We start from the raw sequence: 16,816 nt of genomic DNA on the forward strand, positions 1-16,816 counted from the left end.
ATAATCAATATACATACCCTCACGCTATTTTCTTTATAATCTGTGCTATACAGTTATTTGAAATCTGACTGGTTTTATGGAGGGCATCTATGACCAGAGAAGGGAATGAAATGAAGTGAACTTATAAATAAATACTTCATTCAAAAATTGCTATGGAAATATGCCTCTGAATGAGACACTGTGCTAGGTACTGGAGCTATGAAGAAGCAGATACGCTTCCTGGTCCTTGACTAGTCTGTATAACAGAGTAAGGTAGTTATAGTTATGAGTCAATACAAGGGTCACTGAGATTCAAGAAAAAGGATCACGCTAGTCTGCGTTGGAAGAAGCAAATCTTTGATTGTGGCTTCACAAAAAATTACTCTAAAAAAGTAATGAAACAGAAATGTAAACACACAATAAACACATAAACAAGCAGTTCTCTGCAGGGCAGGTAAGACAACGTTAGGATTGCAGATTCGCTCCCAGAGCCAAGTCCTGGGCCCTCTCATACACAGTGAGAGCCAAGTCAGAAAAAGCAGATCATTTTTACCTTCTTTGGGCTCCTTCCTTCCCTTACAGGATTAAGAAAATGTAAGAGATTGACTTGCCAGATAATAAGTGGCTTCCTTTATATGTAACCCAAATTTACAGAGTTTTATGCTTATTTTCTGTTAAATATTTGCTTGAGATACAACATGTATCCTTTTTTAAAAAAAAATAACGCATTTAATTTTTTAAAATTTTTGTTAATCCTTACCCGATGATATTTTTCCATTGATTTTTTAAAGAGAGTAGAAGGGAGGGGAAGAGACAGAGAGAGAGAAACATCGATGAGAGAGAGACACACTGACCGGTTTGCCTCTCACACACACCCTGACCAGGGCTGGGGATAGAGCCTGCAACTGAGGTACGTGCTTTTAACCAGAATCGAACCCGGGACCCTTCAGTCCATAGGCCGACACTATCCACTGAGCCAAACTGGCCAAGACAAAAAAAATTAACACATTTTAAAGGATCTACTATGAACAGGCATATGACTTAGATTTTTTTTTCTTTAATGGAAGAGTAAAGCTGTAGTAAGGGTTTTTACAAAATAAAAAACACTATTATGATGAAAATATTTTAGAAGTTCATGTCTTCATTCATTTATTCACTAAGTCAACCAACAGTGATTACTTGCTATGTACCAGATACTGTACCTTTGATTTATGTGCTTGATGAATAATCTTCAATTTATCTGAAAAAAAAAGCAAATTATCTTTTTTACAAAGATTATTCTAAAACTTCACTTCTAATTATTAAAGAGAGATGAGGGGAAGGTGGCTATGACATTAAAATATTTAAGTCCTTACTTTATGGACCATGTTCTCTTAAAAATCTACTATGCAGTAAAAGAAAAATTACTTTTGCGTATCATTAAAATTAAAGATTACTGTACAAAGACATTTTAAAGCCTTGGTCTTTGACACACACAGCGGTGTGTGTGTCATAACCTGAAGTCAACTCAGCACATGTCCCTCAGAACAGAAGACAAGTGAACCGTATCACTTTATCCTGGTCTTTGAAGTTGCCAAATGCTAAGATTAGCAAATAGTATAAAAAAGTTGTCTTAAATTAAGATAGACATTATCAAAAATAGTTCCAAAATATTCACTAATCACTCAGAATAGATCCAGTGACAGGAGGTAAAATGATCACAGTGACAAGTCATTACCGCGCCAAGAACTCAAATAACATCGAAGATCACTGGAAACGTGAACACGCTGCTCACGCACAGGTAGTACTGATACCTGCCGCCTGGTTTTCAACCACTGCACAGGCTTCCACATCCACCCTGCTTTATCCAGTCCCTCCTTCGCTCCTTCTTCTGTTCATCCTAAAGTGAGGCTACCCTGTACTTTTCCAATAAGTAATTTCTCCACATTGGGTAAAAGTCTGACTGCCAACAATCAGCTCTTAATCATATAATAGACAGCATTCCACATGTTCAAATTAAGATATTTTACAATTTTCACTCAGTTTTACTTAAGCATTTAATTAATGTCTTATGATTACATGTATGTATTATTATACCTGAATAAACTCTTAATCTTAAACTGAAATTCATTTCTATCCATCACACTGTTTGACTCAATGAGGAATCCCAACAATGAAATGAAATAACAGGATCTATTTAAAAAAAAAAACAGATTCTGAGCCCGGCTGGCGTGGCTCAGTGGTTGAGCATTGACCTATGAACCAGGAGGTCATGGTTCAATTCCCGGTCATGGCACATGCCCGGGATGCACGTGCTTGATCCCTAGTGTGGGGCATGAAGGAGGCAGTCAAACAATGATTCTTTCATCATTAATGTTTCTCTCTCTCTCTCTCTCTCTCTCTCTCTCTCTTCATCTCTGAAATTAATAAAAATATATCTGACAAATAAATAAACAAACCCCGATTTAACTATGTTCTAACAATATAGGAGTACCTATTCAGTTAAGAACTACCACTCTGAATTATCCATTATTTTAAGTAGTCAAGTTTCAATTATCTATTGCAATTCTTAATGCAAAGTCAGCCTAATCCTATGTATTGTTAAGAAATAAAAAGAAATCTAATCTAAGTAAAATATGAACATTAGAAATGTAAATATGCCACAACTGCTAAAAATTAGCTCACAAGGGTACAAAAGAAAATAAACAAATGTGGCTTTTGGATCATCTATTATTGAGTTACCTTCTATACTCCTTTTCTCAAAATAGATAGCTATCAGTTTATTACTAGAGACAAGTTAGAGAACCCAATACTGGTTTGTAGTTGTTGCTTAGTAAAAGGACCTTGCTTAACGTCTGTTACAATCAACCTGCAAAACTGGAGTCTGACCTTACCAAATATTAATCATGTTCTGTATATTTTGTAATGAGCCACTAAATTAGAAATATCTTTGTTCTAATAAGTCCTGCAACACACAATAAAAAGGCCACTTTTTTTTAGCAGAAAATAAATGTTCTGAATGGAAATTTTCACCAGATATTTCTCTCCAACAGAAATTGGTAAGACTTGAAAGAGATAGAAAAGAGAATGACGAGCTAGCAAAAGGTGTATTAATGTCCCTTCCTTTGCTCAATGATCTTTTACTTGTTTTTACTTCTTTAAAAAAAAAACTTCAGAAGCAACATCTGTGGGTATTGTTTCCTTAATGCAAATTCCTTGAGGAACGTAACCTCATAAAAATAAAAATGTTTATATTTGTGGAGTATTTAACGTGTTTGCATGTGCACTGTTTAATCTCATGCAGCCATATAAAACAAATAGGATCAGCAGCCCCGCAATGCACAATGGATGTGCCTGGGCAACAAGGATTTAAAAATAAGACAACATGCCCTGTGCTGTAGGAACACAGTCTGGTCAAGGTAAATAAATAATACATGTAGATACCAATTAAATGAGAGGAATCTATATATATAAAAGCCTAATCAACTTTTACGACCGAACAACCGGAACGACCTGTCAACCGGTCGCTATGATGTGCACTGGCCACCAGGGAGCAGATGCTCAACACAGGAGCTGCCCCCTGGTGGTCAGTGCGCTCCCACAGCGGGAGCGCCGCTCAGCCAGAAACTGGGCCCACAGCTGGTGATCACAGCTGCAGCAGTGGGAGCCTCTCCCACCTCCGTGGCAGTGCTACGGGGGGCGGGGGGGGGGGGGCGGGGTGTGGGAGGGGGTTGGTGGGGGAGGGAGCGGCAGGAGCAGCGGGGCGGGATGAGCAGCAGCAGAGCTGCACCCGGCTCCCAGCTGGAGCTCCTCCCTGGCCGCCTGCCACTTCGGCACCGCTACATCCCCTGAGGGGTCCCGGATTGTGAGAGGGCATAGGAAGGACCCCACCCATGCACAAATCCGTGCACTGGGCCTCTAGTACATTTATAAATGCATGAAGGGCTCTGAGGAACCTCAGACTGTCCGTGCCCTGGCCTGGCCGAGAGAACCAGGCCTTTGTCCCAGGGCATGGAGACAGCAACTAACAAAACTGAAATTCGCCTCTGTGCCCTTTCCACTCCCTAACACCCAAAGAGTTCTGTTCCCAGGGCACGTAGCAGCACTGGACAGTGACTGGTGAGAAAGTAACACTTCGGCCTTCCTTGTTGAACACAAAGCAGCAGATTGTTGAGGAGCCAAACTCAGACAGAATCACTTGAAGTCTATCTAAGCCCTAGTACTTCTCTCATTTCTCAGATAAGCATATTCACTTTTCCTGCCAATTCCTCTGAATAGTGCAGGAATACTAGGACAAAAAGATGTCAATAAGGTAAAATCATGTAAAAGGTACATACCTACCATGATGACTGGCAGCCAGATATTGTGACCTTCATTATCTAAAACTTATCTCTCAAAATAACTTACACGAAACACAAGTCTGAATATAGATACAAACCATGCAGAAGAGGGGAGCCATGTATAGTTTTTCTGCGGAAATGGCGTCTGAAGACTGATTCAAGCTTCAGGTGCTATTTCAAGGCATCGTGTTTTGAAAGCCATGAAGGCCAGAACTGAGAAGTTTCATATTTACCGAATCATACCTTTTATTCCTTTCTCTTACTCAGTATTTAGTATGCAGATTCTTCAAGTCCAATAAATCAAAGTGCTTTCCACTCAGTGCCTTCAGCTTCTGCCTGACTACCCCCAATGACCTCACAATTAGTCTCTGGATATTAAAATGCATATGCACGGGGGAAGACTGTGATGTCAAAGAATTTTAGGTCAGAAGTTGCTCTACCAAATGGGAACAGAATTACAAGCTACTCCAAAAAAATGATCTAGATAATAAAATATTTATACTTTAAAATGTCTATACCAATTAGCAGAAATATTTATTAGGTGCACCATAATTCTCAAGAGAAGTCTCAGTTTAATAACCAACTGTACCATCTTTATAACGAACAGTGAAACCCAGCTTACTACTGCCTATTACTACACTTTAAAATCAATAATTGCAACATGAAGGCCTGGGGCAGGGGCGGGGGGAGACGGAGGTGGTCTGGAGGGGGTCAATGGGGGAAATAAGGGGACATATGTAATACTTTCAACAATAAACATTTAAATAATAATAATTGCAACATAAAAATTACTGCACAACACGCTCAAGTTACTGGCATTTAAAATCTTAAATATCTTCTTTTTACTCCTAGTCTTTAATCATTTCTCCTTTTCTGATTACCCGGCAAAGAAATTCATTTCAGACAGCTTGCCAACATGTTATTCCTCGCAAACAGGCCACTTCCCTGCACAATCACATGTACTTTAAAGACACACTATCAGAATTCCTATATTTCTAAATAAACGTCCATATTGGTTTTTACTTACAAATAGTAAATTCTTTTTTGAAAACCAAATTTAAATTCATATCAATGTAAAACTAATGTGACATACATTAATATATGCTTTAAAAGAATAAGAAAAATTGGTTACCATATTTATAATTTCTGAATGGTGGTGGCAGGCTGGTCCTTAAAGGAATATCTATAAGAAAAAGATCATTTTTATTATAAAAAGTATATGCAGTCTTTTGGTTCTGTACTCCCATACCTCCAGTCTAAACTACTTTAAAAAAAAAAAAAACTGATGGCGCACAAAACAAAGCTGACATCCTGGCAAGGTCCAAGGTCATGTGAAACAAGGGAACCACTGATAAGATGCCGAGCTGCTACTAGCTGAGCCAAGAATTCAGTGACTCTACTGAATAAACTGGCATTTTAGTAAACACTAGAGGGCCAGTGTACAGATTCATGCACATTGAAAGGAAATTAATTAGAAGAAATATTTTAGAGGCCGAGGAGGGACCACGGGAGGTTGGCTCCAGGGTGTGTCTGGCCCATCTGGCCCAGTCCCAATTGGGAACAATCAGAGCTTGGGAAGGACCATGGGGCTCCAGGGCATGTCCGGCTGTCTCACCAGGTCCCAATCTGCCGACCCCAGCAGCAAGCTAACCTACCAGAACGTCTGCCCCCTGGTGGTCAGTGCGCATTATAGTGACTGGTGAAAAGTTGGACACTTAGCAATATTAGGCTTTTATTTTATAGGACAATCTCACCTATGTACATTTGAAATACAGAGTTCACATGTATGACATTATCTTTTTATATAGTTGATGTTCGTTTAGCATATAAATCTGGGAATCCCTTGAGAGTCTTTGGCCCATAGTGGAAACCAATGATCTAGAACAATCTTAATTCTCTTACCAAAATTTAGGTAACTCAGCAAAGAAAACAAAAAGAGTGCAAATATTCTTTTTAAAACAGTATTACAAACATCAATATTAGCTTTAACTAATACATCTGATGCTACAATCCCTACAGAGGGCAATTTGCTAATATACATCAAAAATAACATGTGCATCCATTCCACTTAGAGAATTTATCATATAGACTTTGCACACTCCTGTGTGTATACATATGTGTGAAATGACATACATATAAATGTAGGAACTTTAGCTTGTTTAAAATAGCAAATGCTTAAAAAAATCCAAAAGTCCTTCACTGGGGGTACTTGTCAAATAAATTAGAATATGCCCAAACAATGAAACATTTTTCAAATGTAAAACAATAAAAAAAGGAGTAGGAAGCTCTCTACTAATATAAGATCTTCAAGATATGTTGACAGCAAAGAAGGCATAAAGTTGAACATTATTTTTAATAAGCCACCTTTTGAGTAAAAAGAAAAAATAAGAATATATGTTTGCATTGCTTATACTTTGATGGGAGGGAGCATGCTGTACTGGTCAGATAGAGAAATAAGTGGGAAGGAGACTTTCACTCTATTGCCTTTTATATTTTGATCTTAAAACTACATGAATGTGTTACCTATTAAAGAAAAATCCAGCCGAAACCGGTTTGGCTTGGTGGATAGAGCGTCGGCCTGCGGACTGAAAGGTCCCAGGTTCGATTCCGGTCAAGGGCATGTACTTGGGTTGCGGGCACATCCCCAGTGGGAGATGTGCAGGAGGCAGCTGATCGATGTTTCTCTCTCATCGATGTTTCTAACTCTCTATCTCTCTCCCTTCCTCTCTGTAAAAAAATCAATAAAATGTATTAAAAAAAATAAATAAAGTAAACTCTAAAACCCCACACATCTGAATTAGGAAATGTGTTTTTTGTTTTGTTTTTTAACGATTTGTCTTTATTTATTTTATTATTATTCTTTAATCCTCACTCAAGGATATTTTTCCATTGATTTTTAGAGAAAGTGAAACAAAGCGGGAAAGATAGAAATATCGACGTGAGAGAAACACATTGATTGGTTGCCTTCTGTACACACCCTGACCAGGGCCTGGCCAGGGAGGAGCCTGCAACTGAGGTACATGCCCTTGACCCAAATCAAACCTGGGACCCTTCAGTCCGCAGGCTGACACTCAATCCACTGAGCCAAACCGGCTAAAGCAGGAAATGTGTTTTTTAAGTACATATGCGTTTTAGAGGTCAAACACATACTGAAATTAAAATAAAACACATTCATTCATGTTACAGCATTTAAAGTACCTATTACCAGATATTTCAGGGACAGGGTCAATAAGAAGTTACCGCCCAACCAGCGATAAGCCTCAACCTATGAACCAGGAGATCAGGGCTCGATTCCCAGTCAGGGCATATCCCCAGTAGGAGGTGTGCAGGAGGCAGCCAATCAATGATTTTCATCATTGATATTTCTATCTCTTTTTCTCTCTCTCCCTTCCTCCTTCTGAAATCACTAAAAATATATTTAAAAAAGAAGTTACCAAAACAAGTCCCCACTCTTGAGAGCCCACGTTCCTGTGTAAATCCTGTAACAAAGGTATGTTCACAGCCAGGGCTACGTCTTAAGAGTGTGATTCCCACCTGCTGCACATAACCGTCGCTCAGCCCAGCACTAGAGCAGACTTGCAACGGGCTGGTTCCAAGAATAAATGTTTAAATATAAAATAAAAACTTCCTGAGATGATTCTGAGACAAACGAAGTTTACAGGGGGCAGCCAGATGACATAAGTGAGTGAAATGGGTCAAACAGAAGGTTGCCGTGAGATCTGATAGCAAAGCACCTGTGGACCCTGAGAAAGAAGATACCTACCCAGAAGGCTACTGATGACTAACTGGTCTCAAATGTAAAAGCAGAGTCTGGAAGCCATTTCTAAACAGGGGCCTCTCATGCAAACCACACTTCAGGGAGAAATCTGGACTGAAATGCCTGCCTGCACTGTGTTCCTGCGATCTGAGCCAGCCCTTATAAAGGAGTTCCTGGAATCCTATTTCAACCAATAAGATTGAGGCTGTCTCCATCCATTGGAGCTGCACAGCATCTCCTATGAGCATCTTCACTAATCAATCAGGGCAGCTCCATTCTGATCAGTCAAGGCAGTGACTTTTGAACTAGTCAAACTGTGAGAATTTGGAGTCCTCATTTGCATGAGCATGAACCAATCAGGAGCCAGGGGTGCAGATTTCTGTCTAGTAAACTAGCTCCCCTCTGGCCCCGAAGTGCATTTTTCCCTTCCACTAAAGACTAAAGACTGCATTTCCCTGGCTGGAGCTCAAACACCAGAGATGAAACACTAAAGACATCTCACCAGACCACAGTGGAGCAGAGCAGAGCAAGCAGTGTGTAGTAGACTGGCAAGAGCAAGTTGGCACTGCATGGTGCAGGGCAGAGTGAAAGAAGCAGGTGGAGCAGATGGGGGCTGCATCTCCCCAGGGCCACCTCATAGCTGTGCTGCTCCACAGCTGTGCTGCTTCACAATTGAGCCTGCCCCTTGAGTGTGTCGCTCATGTATGTGTAAAGTTGTAATATGGTATGGTCTGAAGCTGTCCACCGGGTGCACTGGCTCTGGGGCTTCCTGAGAGGTGCAAAGTCAGCCACTGCCTGGGGCCACCCAGCAGGAGCTACAAAGCAATCTACAGATGGCTGCTACTTGTGGTGGGCTTAGCAGAGCCCAGGGGAGGCCAAGCTGTTTGGACCTCTTATTGCTAGGTATGGGTCACACTGACACCAGCCACTGCTTGTTCGAGAGATTTTAGCAAAGTCTAAAGCCTAACTCAAGACAGGGCATTCATATGAAAAAGCCACTGCAAACAGCTTGGGTGGGGCTTCAAATGGGATGGGGCTGAGCTCAGGGAATCACCAGGGTGGAGTGAACACAGTGAGCCAAGCTGATGGAAACACAGATATAGCTGCTAGTCAGCTCGGCAGCTGCGGAGGTCTCCGCACAAGAACAATGACCACTGCAAGCATCCCTGTTTGAGAGAAAACCGCTCCAATGCAACAATCCAGTTCCTCCCCATATGTCCCTGGATCTCCCCAAGCTGTTGCCCCAGAACTGGAGCTCAGAGGGAGCAAGTCTATGTAAGTTCATGTGCAGGCTCTTTAAGAGGAACTGCCTGGGTTTCCAGCAGCCTCATTGTCACTCAACCACAATTCCCACTGGTTTTTAAAGCCCGAAGTTATGGGGACTTCTCTTCCCAGCTCTGGAACCCTGGGCTGGGGGTCTGGTATGGGGCTGGGACCCCAGTATGGGGCTTGGACCCCTTGATCCTCATACGAGGCCTCTGCAGCTAAGATATCCCTCCCTATTATAAAAACGGCACAAGTGGGTGTTGGACCAGCCTGTTCTGTGCCTCCGCCCCTCCTACCAGTCTCAGTGTGCTTTCTTCTTTACTTCTCTAGTTGTAAGACTTCCATTCAGCCAGCTTTCAGGCGATTCTCAATGATGCCGTTCTGTATTTTAGTTGTAATTTTGATGTGGCTGTGGGAGGTGGCAAGTACTGGAGTTTACCTATGCTGCCATCTTGGTTCTCTCCTCTGGCCGTTTTTCAGATTTTCTCTTTATTACCAGGTATAAGCAATTTGATTATGATATGCTTTGATGTAGCTTTTTAAGGATTTGTTAAACTGCCTGGATATGTGGGTTTATAATTTTCACCACATTTGTAAAATTTTCAGCCATAATTTCCTCAAATAGGTCTTCTGTTCCCTTGTCCCAGATCCTCTCCTCATGGACTCCAATTACATGTATATTTGGCTACTGGAAGTTGAAGTTGCCCCATATACTCCCTATGGCTCTATTTATTTTTCTTTCAGTCTTTTTTCTCTCTGTGCTTTATTTCAGATATTTTGTGGCTAAGTTTTCACGTTTACTAATCTTTCTTCTGTTCATATTATCTACATGTTAATGCTATCCAGTGTATATCCATCTTAGACATTTTATTTTCTATCTCTGGATTGTTGTTTCTTTAAAGTATTTTCCATCTTCAACATGCTCAATCTTTCCTCTACCTTCTTAACTATTTGCAATGTAGTTATTTTAAAAACTGTCTTAATTGTCCTTGTCTACTAATTCTGTCATTTGCAACATTCCTGGATTGGTTTCAAATGGACTTATTTCTCTCCTAATTATGGTTCATGTTTTCTCTTTACATGACTGGTAAGTGCTGATTTGTTGCAGGACATTTATTGAGTGCTGGATATATTTGTATTCTTATAAACACTCTGAGCTTTGTTCTGGAGCACAGTTAAGTTACTTGGCAACAGATCCTTTTGAGTCTTGCTTTTGAGCTTTGTTAGGTGGGAGCAGAGCAGAATCTAGCCTAGTGCTAATTTTTGCCTATTATATTGCAGAAATACCCTTCTAGAAACTCCACCCAGTATTTGGTTTTCCACTCTGGCTGGTGCAAACAAAACTATTCCAAGCCCTTTATGAGCTCTGAGCATGTTGCCTTCTGTTATCATCATGTGGTTCTCTGCATGGCTTCTAGTAGTTTCCTTACACACTTGTGTTGATTTCATCCAACTGATGACTCATGCCCTCCACTACATCCAAGCTGCTAAGCATACTCAGAGCTCACGCTCTGTACAGCTCTCTATTCCAGGACTCTGCCCTATGACTTCTCCGGGCTCCACTCCAGACTGCCAGCTCTGACTCATAAACTCATGGAACTTGCCAGGGTCTGCCTGGACTCCCCGCCCCGCGCTGTGGCCTACACACTCTCTCCAGGCAGTAATCATAGGGGTCACCAGTTTATTTCCCCCATTGTGGGGACAAGTTTTGTGCTACTTGATGTCCAATCTCTGAAAACCATTATTTCATACATTTTGCATAGTTTTAATTTTTTTAAAAAAATTTTTTTTATTGATTTTTTTAGAGAGAGGAAGGGAGAGATAGACACATCAATGAGAGAGAAACATTGATAGGCTATCTCCTGCATGCCCCCAGCCCTGGGGATCAAGCCCATAACCTGGGAATGTGCCTTGACCTGGAATGGAACCATGACTTCCTGATTCATGGGCTGATGCTCAACCACTCAGCAACACTGGCTGGCTTGCATAGTTTTTTTAGTTGTTTCAAGTAGAAGAATAAGTCCAGTCCTATTTCTCCATCTTGGATGAAAGCAAAAGTCTGTGGCATCTCTATTACTAGTATATTCTGAAACTACTTTCCACTTTGCACTGAGTTTTCTTTCATTCTGTTTCCCCACCTTTGAACTTAACTTTGAAAATTAATGAACTTTTACAGAAGAATTCAGAATTGCATAATTCTGGAAAAAAACAATTTAATATTTCACAATTGTAAAGTTCACAAGAAGGTAACCACTAACTTTACTCATTCACTTAGGTCTCCAAAAGAGGGCATCTACAGAAAAATTATTAGACAAATAAGACAACTTAATAAATATACTGCTGGCATTAGGATGCCACAAAGGAGTTTAAAATCTTGAAACACAGATCAATATAAAAATCAGTAAAGTCTGAAAAATTATTAGAATATCAATGTTTAATAAAATAACTCTTCACCTTATAGTAAAAGCTCTGAAAATAGAAGCACTATATGTTGTAACTTATTACTAGATGCTGGACCTACATTTGAAGACTTTTAGAAAAGCACAAACATGTTAAGGAAAAATAATAAATTTACTAACTCAATGGCTAACCTGTATGTGCAAGAATACCAAACACCTAATGTTAATCAGAACAATGTCCTAAAACTCTAATCTCATAAGGGGTTCTATCAGATATTATGGCAATATTCCAAGGTTAAGCTGTATCAAGATGCTTTTTTTTTTAAAATATATTTTTATTGATCTTTTACAGAGAGGAAGGGAGAGAGATAGAGAGTCAGAAACATCGATGAGAGAGAAACATCGATCAGCTGCCTCCTGCACATCTCCCACCGGGGATGTGCCCGCAACCAAGGTACATGCCCTCGACCGGAATCAAACCTGGGACCCTTCAGTCCGCAGGCCGACGCTCTATCCACTGAGCCAAACCAGTCTTGGCTATCAAGATGCTTTTTACTTTAATTGTGAAATAGCCTAAACATTAAAAGGTATGATGAACAGAACAAAAAAGTCATTGAACCCACCAACCAAGTTTAACAAATGTTTACATATTGTCATAACTGCTTCAGATCCTTTATTTCTTTTGTTAAATATGATGTGAGCACAGTTAAAACCTTCTTTCTGTCCCTCCCTAATCCCATTACCTTTGCCTTCCCAGAGCTAACGACTATTATTTAGTACACTCTCTTTGTTGTTATACTCTTATCCCACAAGGCACAGCAACAGAAAACAGTATATCTTGTGTTTTAAATGTACAGATTGAGCATCTAAACTAAAGCATCTGTTGTACATTGTGTGGTATAAACAGAAGAGCATCCCCTCCACCCTGCGCTGGAAGGAATAGGTCCTTCGTGAGAAGATGATAATGTGCTATGACTGTGCTACTGAAAAACTAACCCATTTCTTTCTAAAAAAAGAGGGGCATCAGGGAAGTGCTTCTTTACAGAAGAATGCCAGGAATCAAAGAGTAAGAAAAAAAATCCCGATTTTGCAACACCAACGATTCATCAATAGGTGCTGAAACCACTGGAAACAAGATACGCATAGTCTTCATATTTACCACTCCATCCAATACTTATTGATTTGAAAGATACTTTTACAACAGAGAAATCTGGTGGACAGTATCTTAACCAAGTGGTTTCCATCTGTCTCATCAATAATGGAACACAGTGATATACAGTGTCCTGATGTGCTGAACGAGGAGGAACCGCACAGATCAGGGGTCAGCAAACTATTTCTGTAACGGCCGGCTAGTGAATCATTGGGCTTTGAGCCATACAGTCACAACCACACAACTCTGCCAGTGAAGAACCACAGCATGTGAACACGTGGGTGTGGCTGTGTTCCAATAGATTTTATTTATAAAAACTGAAGGCAGGTGTGATTGGACCACAGGTTATAGTTTGTTGACCTGCAACCTACACAATAATTCTGCTGAAAATGTTTAACCTGAATTAAATAATGAGAAAACCATCAGACAAATCCAGATTATGGGACACTCTATAAAACTGACATGATCGTTCTTTTAAAAAAATCAATACAATGAAAGTCAAAATAAGGTGGGGAACTATTCCAGATTAAAGGAGACTAAACGACATGACTTGCTGTGAAAAGACATAGACAACCTTCATTTTTTCTAAGTAAAAGAAGCCAGTCTGAAAAGGCTACATATTGTATGATTCCTATTATATGATATACTGGAAGAAAGAAAAAAAAGCAAAACTATAGAGACGATAAGAAAGATCAGTGGTTGCCGGGAACTCGGTGGGGAGGATGAGTAAGTGAAGCACATGGGATTTTTAGGGCAGTGAAACAATTGTAACAGTGGCTACATGACATTATTCACTTGTCAAAATAGAACTTTATAGCACAGAGTGAATCTTAATGTATGCAAAGTAAAAAGAAAAAACATTTAGTAAGTCAGGGGATCCCAGGAAAAAATGAAGACGGTAACAAAACAATCTAACTGTATTACAAATACATGAAACAACCTTACTGGAGGGAATGGAAGAAAGGATGCCGACCTAAATAACTTGGGCAATAAACAGATTCTGTAAGACTAAGGCCAAAGTAAATACACAAAAGCACTGTACCCTAGTTAATATCAAGTTGCTTCCCACAGGTTACAGACAAACAGCTCTGACACTGCTGTAATGTACATGGAATTAAACAATCGAGTAAATGGGTGGACGATGATGGGAGCCAGGCTTCTCACTGTTTTAGTAAATACCATATAATAACCCAGTTAATAATTAATTGAAAAGGAGCAAAGGGAAGGCCAAATATTATGGGCATGTCATTCATTTAGCAGCTTTGCCAGGAAGCTACCGTTTAGACACATGCTCATTAAAGTCTGGGTGACATAGGGAAGATACTTGTATGTCAGTCACACTTGGGAACAGGTCACTGGCCAGAGTAGGCGTGGCCACTGCAAGCTTGGGAACATTTGAGGTACTGAAGTTCCTAAACAAAGGAGTTTGCCCTCTTGTTGTCTTGGTTGGCATTCCTGGCTTGCGAACTCTCACACTCCTGCATTCGTCCACATGGCTCACAGGCATAAATACCCCACATACAATGGACTAATGGACTGCAACTAGTGTAACGCTAAACTGGACCCAGACACTCTGGACGCTGGCTTTGCTTCTAACTCTGCTAAATCCCCAGCTGCACTTCTTCCAGGACTGGACTAAGGGAAATGGGACTTTAGAAACTGAGGAATATAATTTCATGCAAATAAAGCTTCTACCACATCTCACCCTCCTGTGGGGGGCTCCTGAAATGCTTATTCCAGCAGCACCCCAAGAAACCTACTCCCACTAGCAACAGAGAAAAGCCATCCATGAATTTCTCCAATAAAAGGATGAGAAAGTTCAGATAAGCAAGGGGAGGAAGCTAGAATGCCCATGTGGGGTGGATTCGAGTTGGAAACATCAGTAAGAGCTCATGCTTAACATATAGATACAAGGGGTAACATGAAAATACGTATAGGTATGTCTAGACACACAGGTTGAAAGGTTGATATATTTCTTTTCTCTGTCGGCTGAGAGAACCTAAAAGAAAATATTAGCAAAACGAATTTACCAATATATTAAAAGGATCATACAACCATGATCAAGTGGGGTTTATTTCAGAAATGCAAGGATGGTTAAACATCTGTAAATCAATCAACATGATACATCCCATTAACAAAATGAAGGATAAAAAATCACATCATATCAATAGAGGCAGAAAAAGCATTTGATAAAATTCAACATCCATTTAAAATAAAAACTCTCAACAAAGTAGGCACGGAGGGAACATATCTCAAAATAATAAGGGTCACAAATGTCAAAAACCACAGCTAACATCATACACAACAGTAAAAAGCTGAAAGCTTTTTCTCTAAAATCAAAAACAAGACAAGGATGCCAATTCTCACCACTTTTGTTCAACACAGTATAGGAAGTCTTAGACACAGCAATTAGGCAAGTAAAAGAAATAAAAAGTGCTGTGGCTGGTTTAGCTTAGTTATTTGGATCAGTCCATGCACCAAAAGGTTGCCATTTTGATTCCTGGTCAGGGCACATGCCCGGGTTGCAGGTTTGATTCCCGGTAGGGGACAAGCAGGAGGCAACCAATCAATGTTTCACTCTCACAGAGATGTTTCTCTCCCTCTCCCTTCTTCTCTCTCTAAAAATCAATCAATAAAAATATTTTTTTTAAAAATAAAAGACATCCAGAGCAGTAAGGAATAAGTAAAACTATTTTTAGAAAACCCTAAAGACTTCACCAAAAAACTGTTAGAACTAATAAACAAATTCAGGAAAGTTTCAGAATACATAAATCTGTGGTGTTTCTATACACAAATAACAAACTATTGGAAAGAAAAATTAAGAAACAAACCCACTCACAATTACATCAAAAAGAATAAAATACTAGAAATAAATTTAACAAAGGAGGTAAAAAAATCTATACACTGAAAACTATGAAATATTGATGAAAGAAATTGAAGACACTAATAAATGAAAAAATATTCCATGCTCATGAATTGAAAGAATTAATATTATTAAAATGTCCATACTATCCAAAGAAATCTATAGTCAATGCAATCCTATCAAACTTTCAATGGCCTATTTCATAGAACTTGAGCAAATAATTCTAGAATCTGTAGAGAACCACAAAAGATCCAAAATAGCTAAAGCAATCTTGAGAACAAATTTGGTAGTATCACCCTTCTAATTTCAAATTATACTACAAAGTTATAATAATCAAAACAGTATGATATTAAAACAAAAACAGACACACAAAAGTTGAAACAGAATTGAGAGCCTGGAAATAAACCCACACATATATGGACAATTAACAAATGACAAAGAAGCCAAGAACATACAATGGAGAAAGGAAAGTCTCTTTAATAAATGGTGCTGGGAAAACTGACAGTCACATGCAAAAGAAAAGGAAGGAAAGAAAAGAAGGAAAGAAAAGAAAGAAAGAAAGAAAAGGAAGAAAGAAAGAAAAGAAAGAAAGAAAGAAAGAAAGAAAGAAAGAAAGAAAGAAAGAAAGAAAGAAAGAAAGAAAGAAAAGACCACTATCGAAAGTAGACCACTATCCTAAATCATACACAAAAATTAACTCAAAATGGATTAAAGATTTGAATGTAAGAGTTAAAACCTAAAATTCCTCAAAGAAAACATACGTAGAAAGCTCCCTGACATCAGTCTTAGTGATGTGTTTGTAGATCTGACTCCAAAAGCAAGGAAAACAAAAGCAGAAATAAACAAATGGGACTACATAAAACTAAAAGGCTTCTCCAGAGCAATAAAACCCATCATCAAAATGAAAAGGCAACTTACTGAATGAAGATATTTGCAAATCTGCCCTAATATATAAAAAGCCAGGGGCTGTCATGACCGAAAAAAAACGGAGGGATGACCAAACAGCAGGCTGTGTGGGGCGACAAGGCTGGCAGGGGGGGTTAGTGAGGAACAACCAAATGATTGAACAGCAGGCTGCGTGGG

At 39.5% G+C, this 16,816-nt stretch overlaps 1 protein-coding gene across 3 annotated transcripts in view; it reads right to left on the reverse strand.

Annotated features, from left to right (window-relative positions):
• Positions 1 to 16,816, reverse strand: part of CUNH2orf76 (chromosome unknown C2orf76 homolog) — a 76,518-nt gene that overhangs the window by 14,191 nt on the left and 45,511 nt on the right. For 2 of the 3 annotated variants that reach the window (XM_070423126.1, XM_070423127.1), the window contains 2 exons: positions 5,431 to 5,481; positions 1,182 to 1,219 (listed from right to left, as the gene is read on the reverse strand). In XM_070423126.1, coding sequence (XP_070279227.1) covers positions 1,182 to 1,219; positions 5,431 to 5,481 — 89 coding nt within the window. The remainder of the gene's footprint in view (positions 1 to 1,181; positions 1,220 to 5,430; positions 5,482 to 16,816) is intronic. The other variant, XM_070423128.1, reaches the window with a different exon arrangement.

The sequence above is a fragment of the Myotis yumanensis genome, unplaced genomic scaffold (assembly GCF_028538775.1).
Source record: "Myotis yumanensis isolate MYYU_CA2020_CCGP unplaced genomic scaffold, mMyoYum1.0.hap1 SCAF_8, whole genome shotgun sequence".
NCBI lineage: Eukaryota > Metazoa > Chordata > Mammalia > Chiroptera > Vespertilionidae > Myotis > Myotis yumanensis.